The 19520-nt window shown below is 38.3% G+C and overlaps 2 protein-coding genes across 3 annotated transcripts in view; one reads left to right on the top strand and one right to left on the bottom strand.

The window, feature by feature from the left end:
- Positions 1-112: 112 nt before the first annotated feature.
- VPS26B (VPS26 retromer complex component B) overlaps positions 113-19520 on the top strand; it is a 23866-nt gene continuing 4458 nt past the window's right edge. The window contains exons 1-3 of the mRNA XM_074303752.1: positions 113-672; positions 13249-13405; positions 19096-19260. Of these exons, the coding sequence (XP_074159853.1) occupies positions 450-672; positions 13249-13405; positions 19096-19260 (545 nt within the window). The 5' untranslated portion in view covers positions 113-449. The remainder of the gene's footprint in view (positions 673-13248; positions 13406-19095; positions 19261-19520) is intronic.
- The window catches only part of THYN1 (thymocyte nuclear protein 1), a 24225-nt gene continuing 15684 nt past the window's right edge, over positions 10980-19520 (bottom strand). For both annotated transcript variants that reach the window (XR_012488334.1, XR_012488333.1), the window contains exon 9: positions 10980-11326. The gene's annotated coding sequence lies outside the window, so the exon portion shown is untranslated. The remainder of the gene's footprint in view (positions 11327-19520) is intronic.

The following is a 19520-nucleotide window of genomic DNA, read 5'->3' as shown; positions in this document are numbered from 1 at the left end:
TCCTAATGGAACGCCCCTCAACCCTCCTAAGAACGGAGGCACGACCCCATTCCGCGACGTTTGCGCAGTGAGCCCAGGGAGGGGAAGAGGAGGGCGGAGGGAGGGGCGGCGCGCATGCGTCCGGAGTCACGCGCGTATCCGGGGCTAGAGACTGGCTCCCCTCATCCAGGACCCCCGCCCCCCTCTGCCGCGTAGCCAGCGAAGCCTAGCGGTGCGTGCCCGGGGCGGAGGCTGGGGGCCGGCTCCTCGGGGGGCTTTGCAGGGAGTGCACCCCGCCGTGCCGGGCCCCCTGGCTCCGTGCTGCTCCTGGGGCTGCCGAGGCTTCGTTCGCTCCTGCTCGGGGCGTTGCATCCCCACGCCCGGCTCGCCTCGCCCGGGCAGCCCCGCCGCGGGTGCAGCGTCGCCAGCCCCCTGCCCGGGCCAGGCCAGGCCGAGCGGCCGGCGGGGAGATGAGCTTCTTCGGCTTCGGGCAGAGCGCCGAGGTGGAGATTTTGCTGAGCGATGCCGAGAGCAGGAAGCGAGCGGAGCACAAGACGGAGGATGGCAAGAAAGAGAAGTATTTCCTATTTTACGATGGAGAGACCGTCTCCGGGAAGGTGAGCCTCGCGCTCAAGAACCCCAACAAGCGGCTGGAGCACCAGGGCATCAAGATCGAGTTCATTGGACAGATCGGTGAGTGCGCCTGCTGGGGCTCGGACCCAGAGAAACTGCATGGAAGCACTGCCTCTGCCCCGAGCCCTGGGACTGGGGGGGAGGGTGGGGCGGGGGAGAGGGGGGGAGAAAGGATGGAGGGGAGGGGAGGCAGGCAGCCTCGGCCTGAAATGTCTCCGCACCGTCAGGGGGAGAGGGCTTCTGGGGGTGGAAGGATGTGGGGAGGGGTTGATGCTCATTACAATAACTGCCCTTAATATTTATAGTGAGGGGGAAGGAATTTTCACATGCATTATCTCATTTAATCCTAGCCGCCACCCCGTGAAGAACAGAACAGGTGGTCCCCCATTTTACAGATGAGGAAACTGAGGCCCAGAGAAGTTAAGTGTTGTCCAAGGTTACTGTAGCCAATACAAGCAGAGCTGAAGATCCAGACCTAGATCTTCAGATCTCCAGAGCTTCAAAGTTCTTTCCGTCTTAGACAGGCCTCTTGTCTGGTCCTGGGAGCGGTTGGAGGGAGGTGGGGAGAGAGCAGAACAAAAAGGGAGGGGTAACTGGAGCGGGGCTGTCTTCACTCTTGTGCCTGCAGCTAAGCTCTCTTCGGGGTCTTGATCTGACATACTCTGACCATTGTCAGAAGCTTTGGACTCTTGGACCTGGAAAATCTCATCCTTTTTCCAGGCTGCAGCCACGGGCTCTTTTCATGGTCTTGATTTGTTACTCTGACCTTGTAGGTGCTTTGGGTTCTTGATTCTTGGAGTAACCCCTTTTTAGTCTTTGGTGTCTTCTTATTGTATGTCTCCACTGTTGAGCCTCAGAGGAAAGGCAGCACCACTCTCTGTCTCTGGTGGATGGTACAGGGCTTTTATTATCTGTCAGACTGGGAAGAAACCTGCTCATTCATTTCCTCTTCTTATTAGCCTAATTTTGAGCTGCTTGTATATAGAAAAGCAGGAGGTAAGTGTGTGTGTGTGTGTGTGTGTGTGTGTGTGTGTGTGTGTGTGTGTGTGTGTGTGCCACAATTATATATTGTAGTTTCATAGCTGTCTGTCACCTCTCAGCAAAAAATAACAATGTCAATAACGGTAATAATATTGAAGTAGCTTTGCAGCACATGCCATTCAAGGCCAAATTGTCTCAGATTCTGAATCTTAACATTTTCTTTGCTTATTTCACTTTTGAGTTATTCTGAAATAAACTCTATTAATAGGTCAAGGACTGGATTCATAGGAATTATCATGTGGCCTAGAGAAGACCTTTGGAAAATCCATAATATATATACTTTTCATATAGGTCTTTTTCAGAGTGTAATGGATAAATATCATTATCTTCATGTGAAGTCAGCAGAGGTTTTATCGCCATTTTTCAGATGAAGAGAAAATTAGGAATTCCTATATAAAATGAAAATGTCTCTATTGTGTGCCTGTCGGCAGCGGGGCAAAACAGGAAGCCAGATTTCTAACCTTCCTCGTCTAGTGCTGTTTAAAGGATCTTGCCTCTTTGTGGAAAAAGAAAGTCAAACCAGCCTGAGACCAGACTGACCCTGTAGGAGTATTTTTTGATTGTTGTTGCTTTAAATCATTTACGGAAATTAATTGTGTCTTGAAAAGAGCTGGAAGAATGAGATCTACATCCTTTGAAGAAACACTTTACAAGAAACACTTTAGTAAATAAATTAATGTAGGTATTTAACTAGTTGGCTTTCTTTGGGTGTTTTCCAAGATTTCACAGATGTTTTTAAAAATACAGAAATAGGTGTTGCACTAAAATTTGGGGGACATAAAAAAAAAGGTTCCCCCTAACTAGAATTTGATGTTTTAATGGAATGTTTCGAGCAGTGGTCCTCAAACTTTTTAAATAGGGGGCCAGTTCACTGTCCCTCAGACTATTGGAGGGCCAGACTATAGTAAAAACATACACTCTGTCTCCGCCCCTCAGCCCATTTGCCATAACCCAGCAGGCTGCATAAATGTCCTCAGTAGGCCACATCTGGCCCGTAAGCAGTAGTTTGAGAATCCCTGGTTTAGAGTTTAATGATAGGTTATGAGATATATTTTGGCTGTATTTTCCCCATCACCCTGGAACCCTACCTGAGTCAGTACCACATGATAAAGAGAAGAGAAGGTTCCTAGTTTTAAAATTCTGACAATTCCTTTTCTTGAAGCTTATATTGTAGAAAAAAGTCCTGAGATTCTGTGATTCTGCCTGGATTATAAGGAAAGGATGGAAGAAAACACTGTGTACTTTGCTTTCGTGGTCTGGATCTAATTCTTGATTCAAAAGACATCATTGTGGTTATTTTACAGAATCTCAAGTTGAAAGCAGTCTCCCAAAGCTTCTGATCCACATCTAAATGGGAATCCCCATCTGTAGTATCCTCAGTATAGTAATCAACCTTCACTTAAAGCTTTGGTGTATGGAAACTCATTATCTCCTAAAGTAGCCCATCCTCATTTTGGGTAGCTCTAATTTTTTTTAAGTCAACAGTTATAAATACTGATTAAATACAATAATAGCTGACATTTATATAGAACTTTAAGGCGTGCAAAGCAATTTTTATGTACTTGATTTTATTCCCTACAACAACCTTATGTGGTAGATGCTATTATTATCCTGATTTTACAGATGAAATATAAGCTATCAGGTTAGATGTTGTAGGAGGCATGCAAAGATGAAAACAGTCTTCACAATCTGGCTTCAACCCACCTTTCCACCCTTGTTCCCCTTTAAGCAATGCATATTTCAGCCAAACTGAATTAGTCACCATTTCTTAACTATGTGCACAGCATTGTTAGGAAGTTTTTGTACCATCAAACTGAAATCTGCTTCTTTGCAGCTTCCATTTACTTATAATTTTGTTCTTCTGTGGCCAAGCTGAAAAATTTAATCCTACTTCATTATGACAGCCCTTCAGGTGCTTGAGGTTAATTTTCAGGTCCCCACTGTCTTCAGTCTCCTGGAAAATTTCCAGTTACTCTGACTGATCTTAATTGACCTTCTTTGAATATTTCAGGTTTTCCCCAACCCAAAATGTACCCTGAATTCAACAAAAAGGCCTAGAGAAGATTGGATCCTCCCACATTCTGGACACTGCCTTATTAATGCCATTTGTGATTGCATTAGTTCTTTTTGTCTGCCAGAAAAGACTGATGATTCAATGAACTTTCTGTCTACTAAAACCTCTAGCTCTTTTAGCCAGCATGGATCCCTTTTCTCTTGTGCAGTTGATTTTTTTAAAATCAAGTCTACAGTTTTGCATTTATTGGGCCTAGCTCATTGTCCTAGTCTTTCAAGAGCTTTTTGGATCCTAATTTCTGCCTTTCTTTGTTAGCTGTCCCTCCCTGCGTTGTGTCATTGTGTATAATTGATAGGCATTTCATCTCTGTTTTCATCTATAAGGCAAGATTTTAAAAGTTGTCAACTATCAATCCAAGAACAACTCTTAGAAGCAAGCATTCTCCTATAGACCTCCCTCCAAGTGTGCATTCATGCATTAATGACTATGCCTAACTGTCCAACTAGTTTTAGTACACCTAACTATACTAAAACTAGACCATGTAAACCCTTGCCCACAAAAACCATCTTTTAAGCTCTTATACTTTGACAAAATATAAATATGCTGTGTCGTACAACATTCTCCTGACCTGACAGTCTAAGTAAAGTCTCTGTGAAAAGAATGAGGTCAGTCTTCCATTACTTGTTCTTAATAACTCTTGATAGTCCTTCTGTTTCTAAAATCCTCTTTAATAATGCATTCTAAAATTTTGCTAGTAATTCTGTCTCAGAAACTGTTTACACTGATAATTCTTCTAATTGAACACTTTGAGTTAGTCTGAGTATTCTAGGCAGTTGATTGAGGCTTTGTATGAAGCAGAATGCGCTAGTCCCTAGTTTTGTCTACTATTAAACAAGGAGAGTATTCCTCAGGCAAGATTATTTATGGTAAGAAAAGGGCAGAGTCATGGAACAATCCAGGCTAATGTAATGTAATGTATGTGCCAAGCATTGAGAATACAAATATTAAAAGCTAAACAGACCGTGGTCTCATTATAATTAGAAGAGAAACATAGTCAAACATATTAAGCTCCTACTCTGTGCCAAAAGCTGTTATGCTGATATGAAAATATCCTCAGGAAGCTTACAGTCCAAGGTGGGGAGTGGGAGAAGGGAAAACAACACATTAAAAAAGCTGAACAGCTTGGGGTGGGCAGGGGAGATTGGCCTAGAGAAACCAAAGAAGTACAAGCTAGGTGGGAAATGATATATCATTCCTAACATCCAGATGGTGATGTTCATTGCTCTGCCTATTATCAGAGAGGTAGAAGGCATTAATGAGGTGTGAGCACAAGATTGATTGGATCTTGCAAAATAGAGATTTCCCAGTAACAAATTGGGGTATGTTGGAGAAATCAAGTCTAAAATGAGTAATATATAGACAGACATATAAAAGGTTTCAGCTATTGGGCTTATAGAAAGATTAAGTGGTCTGTAGGATATAATAGATTATATGGCAACAACCAGGGACCGGAAGGCAAATCAGTATAAAGTAGTCCCTAGAAAGCAATGGCAAGACAAATGATAGGCAACCAATGCCTGTTAGAAGAGAGGTATTGATTTAATGTGTGCAGAAGAGAGAAGATACAAAGTATCTATAGATAAATATCTAATAGATACAAAGTTGTATCTATTGGTGCCTTATAGTTCCTTCCATTATATAGCTAATAATTTAGTTAAGGAACTATAACAGATTAATGCATAAGAATGTAAGACGGGGTAAAGGGCTTTGAAAAATTAGATTGAGAGAGGTCATTTACCAATTAAGAGGATTCAGGGAGGCTTCTTAGAGTAGGTGACTCATGGGTTGTCTTTAATTGATCAGTAATTCAAAAAGATGAGTTAAAGGTGCTACTAAAAGATATTTATGTTTGGGATGGCCTAAAATAAAGATACTTCCTTTGTTCCCATTACAAATCCAAGCTGTGCTGTCCACTGGATGAATGGTTTTGTAGATTCTCAATAGGAAAATTTTTATCTTGGACCTCTTTGGTATATTACTCAAGTTATTTGTCATTGCCTCTTAATCACTGCACATTGTATGTTGAGATTGCAAACCATTGTTAGAGTTCGCAAACTAGGGGGCAGCTAGGTGGTGCAGTGGATAGAGCACCAGCCTTGAATTGAGGAGGACCCAAGTTCAAATTTGGTATCAGATACTTAACACTTCCTAGCTGTGTGACCCTGGGCAAGTCACTTAACCCCAGCCTCTAAAAAAAAAAAATATTTAGCAAACCATTGGAAGATAAATCACATACTTCATTGCTAAATAAAGAGTTAATGCTTATTAGGTGCCATTGTGAATTATCTGGGTCTTTGCTCTCTGTTCACCAAAAGACAAAGCCCCTGCTTTCAAACAGCTTCCATTCCAATGTTTTAAAAGTTGATCAAATAGATTGTACTGAGCAATTATAAATCCAGAGAATTGGCTTAGCACTCACATTTGAACCCTAGACTTTTTCAGAAGGATTTCTCTTTATTTTCTGAAGACCCAGACTCCCTGAACTTAGTGATCAATACTTCTGTGTTGCTGCTACTAGTTATGTTATCCCCCCCAAAAAAAAAATCACATTTGAGAACCCTGTTACTTGTCCTGGATACGCTTCTCTCTCTTTCACTCTTCACTCTTCACTCTTCACTCTTCACTCTTCACTCTTCTCTCTTCTCTCTTCTCTCTTCTCTCTTCTCTCTTCTCTCTTCTCTCTTCTCTCTTCTCTCTTCTCTCTTCTCTCTTCTCTCTCTCTCTCTCTCTCTCTCTCTCTCTCTCTCTCTCTCTCTCTCTCTCTCTCTCTCTCTCTCTCTCTCTCTCTCTCTTAAATAAAATTTTAAATTTTTTTTCCATTTACAAAAACATTTGTGGGTTTTGGAGGACACAAATGGTGACTGCTAGTCTGGCTTCAGGCTTCGCCCCTTTGCTCCTTCTAAGAAGCAACTGTTTTTGAGTTAGGAACTGTTCTCTACTTGACAGGGAGTGAGGAGTGGGGTACATACACTTAATCTCCCACACTCAGCTCAAATAGTTCACCCTAGCTTATCATAAACTTGCCTGAGCTTCTTGTTCATCAAAACCTGTGGCAGAAAAAAATGCTAAAAGTCTAGAGAACCCAAGTTTTGTTTTGTGGTTTTTCGTTTCAGTCTACTAAACATTCTTATGCAAAGTTGTGGCTAAGTCCTCCTAAATATTGAGGGGGACAGAGGAAGATTGTGAAGGGTGTTATGTCAGTGTGCCAGAGGCTATCAAGTTCTCAGTTTTTTAATTTATACTGTTTTATTTCTCGGTTTTTTTATTTATACTCTTTTATTATCAGATTAGTTTCTGCTCACCACTCAACATATTTTGAAACCTTTGCTTAATACCCTATTTAGAAAATAACTCATTTTAGGTTTAATTATATTTAGTAGGCATTTACTGAGTGTGCATTTTTTTTACAAAAGTGAGTGATAATATTTTCAGAGTATAAGACAGAAATGTCTATTCTCAAAGAACTGAAAAAGGAGGTGAGGAGATATAACTACACATACAAAATATATGAATACAAGGTATTTTATTGAAAGTAAAACTAGATAATCTTTAAAGTTCCATTCAGCAAATAAATTGTGAACCACATATGAACTATAGTGAATAGTAATGGCTAGTAAATGCTGTAGGAAATCACAGTAGAGAGAAATCACTATCACATAGAATAGTTTGCTGAGGACTTTATTTAAGGGGCCTTAAAGGTTTAATCAGCTGTTGACATACAAAAGCCACCTGACAGCAGCACTATCACTTCTGGATGGTTGTAGCAGGTGTTGATCTTGTGAGAGATATCATGAAGGCAAACTTTCCAAAGAAGAGGACTGTAGTCAGAACAGTCTCTCATCAGTCTCCTAGCTCAGCCCTTTGATGGGCTGGTCTATTTAATTACACTGACTAAAAAAGGCTCTTCTTCCTTTCCTTCCCCACGGATTACCAATGGAACTCTAGGAGGATCCTACTCACGAACAGCTCTGGAACGCTGCTGCTTCTTGTATACCCCACGTTTAGACACCATATGTTATCATACAGGAGCCACCTGACAGTGGCTGCTGGAGATCTAACCCAGACTTACAGAATGGATCTCTTATGAGAGGATGATACCAGGAGACTGAGAGGCAGTTGCTGGTCTCTGACCTCTCTCCTCTTCCCTCTGCCTCTCATTCCCGGTCCGCAAGCAACACCTGTGTCAGCAAAGGCTGCCCTGCAACTCCTTCAGATGTTATGATCTACAGCTGTGGAGACTTTCAGAGAATTTTCCTGTCCCTTAACAATCAGCTTATGTTTAAGTGCCTACTATGTGCTAGGCCCTGTGTCAGGGATCTACCAGTGTAATAAAGTGCAGACAGCATACAAATGACTCCATAAAAATCAAATACGTTCTAGGAAAGATTTCTTTTGTAGAAGGTAGGACTATAGCCAAGACTTGAAGGAAGACAGGAAAACTATGAAGTAGAAATGGAATAGCACTTGGGTAAGTCAAATATAATCACAAAGTTTAATCTAGGAAGGAAGGGGAAAAAATAAGCAAACATTATGTATTCCACAAATAAATAGATATACTTTTTAATTTTTTCCCCTAATTTGCATTTTCCAAGCCACTACTTTAACTCATTAGTACAGTTGAGTCTGTATTAACAAGATACCTATATTTGTAATATAATTATCAAAGACATATTTCCAAAAATATTAAAGGATTTGTAAATTTTAGGTGATTAATGCAAACAATTCTCAATAAAGTATAACAAGTGATTATTTGCAGTTACAGAAGTAAAAAGGGAAGTATGCAGCCTGTGAAAGCTCTACTCATGGGCTACTACTTACATAAGGCCTTCCCCCACTTCCCTAATATCTCATTCACCTAAGTTAGTTTGTCTGTGTTTTGTATTTATCTATATCAATATTTTTACTCTTAGGAATATAAGCTTTTGAGGGCAGGAGCTAATTTTTTGGTGTGTCCCCAACATCTAGCATAATGCCTAACTCACAGTAGGCACTTAATGCTTATTTGAATTAATTTATTCTACACAGAAAGGTATGGCTTGGAACAAAACTAAGTTATGACTCATTTTCAGTCCAGCAGGTCAAAAATCTTAATTGCTTCTCCAGCTTGCCAAGCTATAGTTGAGACTTAACGATGAAGAAGAGACACTCTGGACTTGGCCATACTGCCTTGTGTTCTTTCCAAGACTAAGAGCCAGTATGAGATCCAGAATAATAGTAATCCTTTCACTCAGCAGCAGGTCCCAAGATTACAGTCTAGTGGTGAAATGTCAGATCAGTTTCTGACTTGAGTGAATTCATTTCTCAATAGTTCTGAACTTTTGAAATGAGAACCTGGATGCAAAATTGGTTTCCTTCTGTTTGTTTTAGAAGGGGGTTTGATAAAGGAGAACTTCCTTCTCAGATAATCTATTTTAAATTTCTGCTTTCTATTCTGAAATGTCTGGCTTTCAGGGACTGGAGCTAATAGATAGGAATAGTTTTTTTGTTTTTGTTTTTTTTTAATGAACATTATTTACAACTGTACCCCTGCAATTTTTACTTTTTGAAACTGACAGTTACTTGGTTTGCTACATTTTTTTATGACTCCAGTTCTTTGCCAATATATCCTTGATTTGTTAAACATTCACAGTGTATAAAGGAAATCTAGTTCTTCAGCAAACTGCAAGATAGAACTATTACCATAGGAGCATCACAACTCAAATAATAATGATGAAAAAGCAAAATCTAGTCCCATTACACAATAACCAACTTTCCTGTTATAACCTAATAAAAGATAAGGCTTCTATGGATCTAAGAGAAAAACACTTGAAGTGAATCTGACACTGTTAGTGATGCAAGAAAAATCCATTTATGGGCGGGTATGGACTTTTGCATACCATATATTGTCAGACTGTTGATAATGTTGGGTTTTCTGAACTGATTTTTTTCCTCATATTTTTTGTTATTTTGGATTGGAGATAGTAAAGGACACTTTGGAAATGAAAGTGATGTAAAAAAGATATCAAGTATTTCTGTTGTTGTTGTTGTTGTTGTTTTAAATAGCCAAAAAAAGAGAAACAGACAGAAATGGGATCCTAGTACACTGAGTAAGAACTACAGGATAAAAAGAAAGAACTCTTCATGGCATAAAAACAGGATATTACAATAACAACTAATCCTTACCTCATCACTAGAAATAAGATGGAGATAACCACAGTATCTTCAAAAGTAAGTTAGAAGTAAATGAAAGAATTAAAGAAGAAAATTAGAGCTCAAAGAGTAATTTGGAAAGACATCCAGCATTTATTAATGGTCTTCTCTGTACTACATTGTACTAACTTGTGTACATATAAAAACATAAAATGAATTGGGCGCTGTTCTTAAGGAGATTACTATCTGTTAAGAACAGCATGCATATACAATCGTTCATAAAAATAAATATTAAAAAAATACTATGAGTAGATTTTTTGAAAAGCCAATTAATTGATAATTTAGAGCAGATGGAAAAAAATCTTAATAAAGCACACTGAAAAAGAGATATTGTGCAGAATGCAACATCAGAACCAGAATTTTTTTTAATACATCAAAATTGAAAATATAATTGAAGTAACCTGTCCAAATGTTTCCTGAAGACAATTCACTGAGTCTGAGAAATGCAATTAAATCAAACCACACTTTTGAAAAAATCATGCCATTAAATTGCCAAGAAATGCCAGAAAAAGAAAGCAGAGTGCATTAAAGACACCATCAAAAGGGAATCCCAAATAATATTACTCCTCAAGTGCAAAATTCCAATGTGAAACAATTTAATTGGCAGAAGGAATTATCCAGAAGTAGCTATTCAAATCCTATGGAATCTATCCATCAAGGGAAACTGCATTTATTAAGTGCTCACTATGTGCTAAGTGTTATGCAAATATTTTATTTGATCCTCACAATAATCCTGAAAGATTTGTTTTCACCATCTTGAAAGGGAGGAAATTGAGGCAGACAGAAGTCAAGTGACTTGGTCAGGTCAAAGAATTATTAAGAGTTTGATGTTAGGCTTGAATTTAGTACTTCCTGACTCCTGGATAAGTGCTCTATTCATTTTGCCACCTAGTTGCCTCTAAAAAATTAAAATAACATCCAGTAGGTCTAATCATATGATTCTGAGAAAAAAGTAGACTTTCAAGAAGATTACTTATTTTCAATCATTCCTTCAAAGAAAAAAAGAGATTATTTGGCCTTTGAAATGTAAATGTAGCAAAGTAAAGGTAAACAAGTCTATGTAGCATTAAAAAATGATTTATTGTTTATATGGTTTAGGGAAGCATGCTTCATTTCCCAAGATATTCTTCCTTGGTCTATTAAGTCTTTGAGGGAAAGAAGAATCCTGAAGCTAATCCCATAATTACCCTGACCATACTATTAGAAAGGTCTGATAGGGCAGCAGAGAGAAATACTTTGGAATTCTTTGACATCTTGGTGTCCCAAGGAAAGAATCTTCAATAAAATGGTGGTGGGCTCTCCTTGGGGCTCCAATAATACCTTTGTCAGAGCTGAAAGGTAATTATAGTACTGAGAAACACAAAAAGTGGAATCGATGGATCTGGATTGAGAAGGATGGCACTCTTGTCTCTGTAAATGAAGATGGAAAAAACAGATTGTTTCAATGAAAACAAACTTGCTGGTACTTAGTGCTGATTTTTTAAAAGTAATATTTAACAGTATTAGATGGAGGGAAAAATAAAAAGCCAATCATTAACTTAACCAAAAGAAGGAAAATAGAGTTGGGATAGCTTACTACTTTACTTGGTTTGAGGGTGGAACTCTGCCCCTCCTCTCCCTCTCAATTTAAATTGGGCTCTGGAGTGATTAGTTCTCTTGGGCCCTTGGGAATGGGAAGAGCTTGGTTTCAGCCTTGCTGTTGCCATAGATACCCTGCCCCTTTTTCCCCAAGCAGCAAATAAGATGACTCTGGTCTGTTTTTTGTTTCCTTTAGCTTTTCTGGACAGCGCAAGAGCTTTATTCCCCCTTTTTATATGATTTTATCTCTGTAGAATATTTCCTTTAGGTGTATTATTAAGAAAAGAAACAAGGTTTTCAATATCATGGCCTCTAAAAACAGGATGTGGTGTTATCCTGCCCCCAGAGTATTTTCAGTTGAATAGGGAAAGCAAACACCCAAGACTAAAATTTAAAAGGTAGAGCGTGAACACATAAAACTTCACATCATAAAGTGACTAAGTGATCAGAACCTCTCATCAAGGACCAGGCACACTTTGTGAGCTCCCAAGTTGGAACTCTATGCCAACTAAAATACATTGTATTAACATATTTGTATTTATCCTTTTGCTAATTCACAAAGTGCTTAACCTTGCCATAGCCCCATGAGGCAAATAGTAGAGTCTCAGTATCTTCATTTTATAATTGAGGGAAAAAAAATCATGATTCTTCCTGGGGGAAAACTGGAAGAACAACAGTCCTAATTCACTAAATTGGATTAGATTTTTAAGATTCTTACTCTTTTTTGTATCATGGATCTTTTTAAATGGTCTGATGAAATCTATAGATCCCCTTCTCAGACTAATGTTTTTAGGCTTAAAAGGAAACGATAATGAAATGCAGAGATCAAAATTTAAAAAAAAAAATGTTCATGGATCCTGGATTAAGAACTCCTGAACTAGGGTATGGAAATTGGGTTCTAGACTTTATCCCAGCTCTATTAGCTGCATGTTCGATGTTATGTCACTCAATTTCCCTATGGCTTTGCTTTCCTCTTCTATCAAATAGGATGATAAGGTCATATGATATTAAAATTAAATAACTGACCTAAAATTGCTTTGGACAGTTAAAAGGACAGTTGGTCACATAGGATTGTGATGTAAACTGCTCTGTAAATTTTAACGCAATATACTAGCTATAATTAATGCAGTTATATATTATAGGGTATGATTTTTTAAAAAGATGGGAACAGGGTTAATGGAAAGCAGAATAGCTTAGGAGATAGAGCATTGATTGGACTTAAGAGTCAAGAAGAACCAGATTTGAATTTTGGCCTAGCTGGGGCTGTGTAACTCTTAGGTAAATCATTTCATTTTTTCATGGTTCCATCTCTTGTTCTGTAAAATGGGGATGTAATGCTTGTACCAAATTCATAGGATTACTGAAAGGATGCAAAGAGAAAATGTGTGTAAAGCATTTTGCAAACCTTTTCGTAGTATATAATTTTAAATTAGTAGTTGTAGTCTCTTTACACAGCTGTTAGTTTACTACTGAGGTGCTGCATTGCTTATGGGACCCACAGGATTTCAGTGAGGCAGTGATTGCAAAAAGGGTGGGCAGAGCAAGGAGGAAAAAAATGGAGTAGAAGGGGAGAAGAGTTTATGGACTGATAAATCCTGGAAGAACCTGGTAGCCCTGGGATGTAGGGATCAGTAGTTGAGTAAAGGGGACTGGCTAAAGTCTCAGTAAATAAAATAGCATTTTCTGACAATTGCTTTCTTGTGTTAACTTGAGTTAAGGAATCTAAATGGAAGAGGTGATTATTGTCTCCCCAGAGCTCTACTATGATCGAGGGAATCACCACGAGTTTGTGTCATTGGTGAAGGACCTAGCTAGGCCTGGTGAGTTCACACAGTCCCAGACCTTCGACTTTGAGTTCACCCACGTGGAAAAGCCCTACGAATCTTACACAGGACAGAATGTGAAGCTAAGGTAAGTTGTGCCTCATGGGGCAGGGCTCCACACACACTCTTATTTCCACATTCTCCCAGGCATCAAAAGCAAAAGGGAAGCCCAGGATGGGGATCATCTCCTTTTGCTAGGCTTTCCTGAAAAGTTAGGGTGTATCTGACCTAATGGAAAAAGCACTTGGGATCATAGATGACTTTTAGTACTTGCTATTATTGTTGAACAAAATTATCGGCTTGATTACTCAAGTTTCCTTTTTTTTTTTTTTTTTTTTTTTTAACTTAAATAACAGGACATGCTATTCAGTCTAACTAATAATGGCGTGAAGATAAAGCAACCTTTTTGTTATTGTTGAGTCACATCCAATTCATGACCCTATTTGGGATTTTCTTGGCAAAGATACCGGAGGGGTTTGCCACTTCTGTCTCCAAGTCATCTTACAGATGAGGAAACTGAGCCAAACAGGCTTAAGTGACTTGTCCAGGATCACCAGCTAGTAAATGTCAATTCTTTAACGAATATTAAGTGTAAGATATGTTGCAGCTAAAAGGGAACTCACAGGGATAGGAAGTGGCTTGTCCACAGTCACAGCTGGAATGAGGAGCATTTTGTATAAGCTTGGGGCTTCAGAGTCCTGAGAAAAGGGGGCTGGAGCTAAAAACTCTGGTGTTTGCTTTCTTCCCATCTCCACTGACTAGAAAATAAAGTGAAAACCTTAAGAGAACTTGGAGATTATTCTGGCCTCATGATAAGGGAAGAAACTGAGGACTAAATATGGTTATAAAATTATATACAGTCATACTCATTAACCTTCCCATGGTTTTACAAGTTTAGTTCATTTGCTTTAAATTTTTGCATGTAACTAAGGGTTAAGACTAGACCAGGGATGCCAACGATATATATTTTTCCTGCTCTCTGCCCTCAGAAGACTTTATAGATGCCCATTTTTTTAAACCTTCATGTAGAAATCTGAATTTATGTTACTATTTTTATTCTTTCATACATATTAATTCCTATCTTTTAAGTGTGGAAAGGTAGCTGGCTCATGATTTCTTGGCCTCAAACCCAAGTCCTCTGATTTCAAATCCAATACAACATGCTGCTCCTCTTATTGATTAGACAAAATAAAATATTGAGTTGGAAAGTCAAGGTGATGCATTGGGATGAATAGAATAAGAAGAGCAGAAAGATTTTCTAAAGGGGGAAACAATGAGTATTCAAAGAATAGCAAGTAGTCTAGATAAGTTGGGATATACACAGTTCATGAGAAATGATGAGAAATTTGACTAGAGAGAGAACACTTGAGAATAGATCATAGAGGACACAGAAGACCACTTAAGGAATATTTCTTTATTCACTAGGCATGCTGCAGAAGGCCACAAGGCCTCACACATTAGAACTATTAATGTTGGCAGTTTGAAGGAAGAATTGTAAAACTAAGAAGAGCTTGGGGTTGGGAAGCCAGTTAGGATGCTTCTTGCAATATGGGTTTATGTTTGAGCTGTGGTGGGGGAGTAGGAAGAGACAGAAAGAACAAGATTCCAGAGATTCTAGAGGGGTGACTTGAAGGTACTTGGAGTAAGAGTAGAATATTACAAAGTTTCTAGTTTAGAGTAGTCATGGTGATTGGACAGTTATATTTCAGAAATATGGAAAGGGCTAGTGTGTAGAAGAGATGTTTGGATTTCAGTTTCTTGAAGTATTTTTGAGATAGTAGGTGAAAATGCTCATTGGGCAGTTGGAAATCTGAAACTGGAGTTTGGGAGAGATTGAGATTAAAAAGAGTTGTTATCCACATAGAGAAAATAGTTAAAACTCCGGAAATGGATTAGCTCTCTGTGGGAAGGATTATGAAAAAGAAAAAGACTAAGAATACAATCATGTTTGCTCATTTCCTAAGCACCTACTATAAGTTAGGCATTTTAGCAGATGCTAAAAATAGAAATACACACACACAAATTCCTATCTTTCTGAAGACTACATTCCATTGAGGGAAAACAACTGGGAAATCAAATGCAAATTATACTTTTAAAATAGATGCAAAATAATTGGGAGAGAGGAAATTGTTTTATGAGATGGTACTTGAGGTAGGTTTTGAAGATTTATACCTGGAATTTCATAAGGCAGAAATGAAGAGGGAGTTAATTCCACATATGGGGAATAGGCTTTGATGAGGCATGGAGAAAGGAGATGGAATTTTACATGTGAAGAACATCAAATCAATCAGTTTGGTTGGAACGTAAACTGTGCAGGAAACTCTTTTTTTTGTGTCAGTACGAGAGAAGGAGACAAATGCTGGAGTAGAGAAGGCTATAAAGGATCTTTTTGATGTACAGAAACTCCTGCAGCTTCTTGAGCTTGATCTGCTTAGCTCCAGAGAATAAAACCTTACCCAAGCCATAAACTCCTTAAAAATTAAAATGGAGCAAATGGAAAGTAGTGACTCTATGAGACAACGAAAAATATAAAAACAAAAATCAAAAAAATTTTTAAAAAATTGGTGAAAATTTAAGTTATCTCATAATAAAAACTGATCTAGAAAACATATCAAGGAAAGAAATAAATTAAGAACCCTGGACTTTGTGAAAACTATCCATAATACCTCCCCTAAAAAATAGCCTGAACATCATATTTCAAGAAATCAAGGAAGAAAACTGCCCTGATTTCTTAGAATCAAAGGCTAAAATGAAGCACAATCAACAAGAGCCCTCATAGGGGAAAAAAAAAATGAAAACTGCCAGGACCATAGCCAAAATCCAGAACTTTCAAGTCAAAGAAAAAGTACTGTAAGCAAACATAAATACAGAATTCAGGTACTAACAGGATGAATACAGAGAGGCTTGGAGAAACTTACAACAACTGATGCTGAGTGAAACGAGCAGAACAAGGAGATCATTGTACACTTCAACAATGATACTGTATGAGGATGTATTCTGATAGAAGTGGATATCTTCAACATAGCGAAGAGCTAATCCAATTCCAACTGATCAATGATGGACAGAATCAGCTACACCCAGAAAAGGAACACTGGGAAATGAGTACAAACTGTTAGCATTATTTTTGTTTTTCTCCCCAGGTTATCTTTACCTTCTGAATCCAATTCTTCCTTTGCAACAACAACAACAACAACAAAATTCGGTTCTGCACATATATATTGTACCTATGATATACTATAACATATTTAATATGTATGGGAATGCCTGCCATCTAGGGGAGGGGGTGGAGGAAAGGAGGGGAAAAAATTTGGAACAGAAGGAGTACTAGGGATAATGTAAAAAAATCACCTATACATATGTACTGTCAAAAAATGTTATAATTATTAAATACATACATACATACATAAATAAAAGAAAGGGAAAAAAAAGAATTCAGGTGCTGAGGATCCACAGGATCACACAAGACTTAATAACTACAACTTTTAAAGAATAAAGAATCTGGAAAGATAAAAGATACATGCTTATAACCAACAATAATTTGCCCAGCCCAACTGGGTAAAAAAAAAAAAAAAATAGATTTTTAGTGAAATAGAAGACTTCTAAGCTTTCTTAAGAAAAGATTACAGCTGAGTACAGACTTTGAAATATAAACACATGGGTCAAGAGAAAAATAAAAGGTTATTTTGGGCAAGTGATTTTTTTAAAAAGGACTTAAAGAAGGATTTATCTATCTTTTAAGGTAGGTGACACAAGTATTTCCTCAGAATATCACCTAAGGTCATAAAGAATGTTAAGTCAGAGGGCCTGCAAGTGTTTTTGTTATGAACTTAGAAGAAAGGGAAGGGAAAGAAGGCATTAGAAGAATGAGGGAAATTATCCCACATAATACACAGAAGCCTATACAAAGAGTAAGTAGGAGGATTGGGCGATACTCGAACCTCAAATTTGTCAAAAATGGTCAAAGGAAGATAGAAAACAACAGAGTTGGATGCAAGAAATACATCTTATTCAACAGGGTAATAGGGAGGAAAAGGGTAATTCAAGAAGAAATTAGTCATAAGCAAAACAGTCTAACCACAAAGTCTGGACATTAAGAAAGGCTTAAGAGGTCAGAAAAGAGAAAGTCTGCAATTGAGATCTTTGGGAAGTGGATGAATTCCAAATGACTACTATGAGATCCAGCTCTACTGATACATATTTGAGGAAGCATGAGTATAAAGTTTTTATAGTAATGAGACAAGAGAACAGTTAGCTAAGTACAGAAGCTATCTGTTTTCTCATCAGGTTCTTCTTTTGGCCTGATTGCATAAAGCAGAATTTTAAGATTTGGAAGAGATCTTAAGGATCTAGACCAACCTCCTGTCCCAAGTAAGAATTCCTTGATGGCCATCCATACTCTTCTTGAGCACATCTATTTACTGGGAACTTACTACCTAGCAAATTAATCACTTGTTAAAGTTATAATTGTTAGATAATTCTTCCTTATGATACTGAGTTAGAAAGTGTAATATTCTCTCAAAAATGTAATGTTCTCTGTTGAAGTTTCCTTGGTGTCTCTGGGAGCAGCCTTCATTTCAGTTCAGTGATCACCATAAATACAGCCAGGTGTTAAAATCTAAATCCTTTATTGTCTCTTTCAAAGTCTTATCTTCTTTCCTGGAGCCCCAGTTAGCTTTCTTAGAGGTCTATCTCTCTTCTTGGTTCTGAGAACTTGAACTCTCACCTGCCTTCTCTGGCTTCTGAATCTCCCCAAATCCAAAGGTGCTTTGGCCTCCAGCCACCACAAAGATGGACTATGGAATGAATCTGTCTCAACCTCAGAGAGCTTCTAGTATGCTTGTCCTTTCTAGCCCTGAGACCTCCTCCTTACATGTGCCCCACACTGAGTACACACCAATCATTCTATCACTAGAAAACCATTATTTGTTGCAGGATTAAATCAGTGCTAAACTAGAATTAACCATTGTCTCCTCAATTCCACTTAGTAACTTGTTTCAAGTTCTGGCCCATAACATCTTGTAGGATTAAATCAATCATACTGAACCATGCTAAATTAGATAACTATCATCTCAATCAGTTCCACTGACTTAGTACCATGTAAGAATCCTTTGTTTCAAGTTCAAAGTTCTGGCCCATAACAAGAAAGTTCTTCCCTGCAGCTTATACCCTGTGATTCTGGTTTATCCTTTTCTGTTCCATGTGATATAATCAGTAGAGTACTGCACTTATAGTTAGGAAGACCAGAGTTCAAATCCAGCCTCAGATACTTAACTAGTTGTGTGATCCTGGGCAAGGCACAACCTCTCTGATCCTCATTTTTCTCATTTGTAGAATGAGGGGGTTGGACTTGATAGCCCCCAATGTCCTTTTCAGCTATAGATTAACAGTTAACATGTATTAAGTACCTACTATGTGCCAGTGTGATAAGCCTAGAAATACAAAAAGATGGCAAAATATAAATAAGCTATATACATTAATCAGCAGAGGGAAGGAATCAGATTTAACAAGGGTTGGGGAAGGCTTCCTTAAAAAATAGGGTTTTACTTGTGACTTCTCTCCATTGAGTATAGTTTCAGCCCAGAGCAATGTCAATATGCCTCTGGGTATATAAGTAAATATGTGTGCTTGTAAATATACATATTTTCAAAATATACGTGTATGTATATACACATAGAAGCCTTTATATACATGTATTTATACACACACACACTGTTTTGGGTGTGTAAAATATTTTGTAACCAGGAACTGTCTTAATCCATAATGGCTTAATATCTGCAGGTATTTCCTCAGAGCCACCATTAGCCGCCGACTCAATGATGTTGTCAAGGAGATGGACATTGTGGTCCATACTCTTAGTACATATCCAGAGCTCAATTCATCAATCAAAATGGAGGTTGGGATTGAGGACTGTCTGCACATCGAATTTGAGTACAATAAATCCAAGTGAGTATCCTTGCTCTGGAGCAAGGAAAGATTGTTTTAACCTGGGATCTGTGAATCTGGATGAGGAAAAAAATAACATTGTTATTGTCACTGATTTAACAAGCTTAGTAATTCCTCCAATTATTTAAAAAAGCATTACTGAAGTCTTTAAGTTTTACTAGACTGGCAAAAGATATACATGACACAATAAAAGTGGCCTTAGAGATAATTGCTTGTTATGGGGGAATAGGCAAGGGAGGAAGGACCATTAGAATTCCAAT

This window comes from Sminthopsis crassicaudata, chromosome 3, assembly GCF_048593235.1.
Source record: "Sminthopsis crassicaudata isolate SCR6 chromosome 3, ASM4859323v1, whole genome shotgun sequence".
Lineage (NCBI taxonomy): Eukaryota > Metazoa > Chordata > Mammalia > Dasyuromorphia > Dasyuridae > Sminthopsis > Sminthopsis crassicaudata.
The sequence above is the reverse complement of the archived record's forward strand: the minus strand, read 5'-3'. Positions and strand labels throughout refer to the sequence as shown.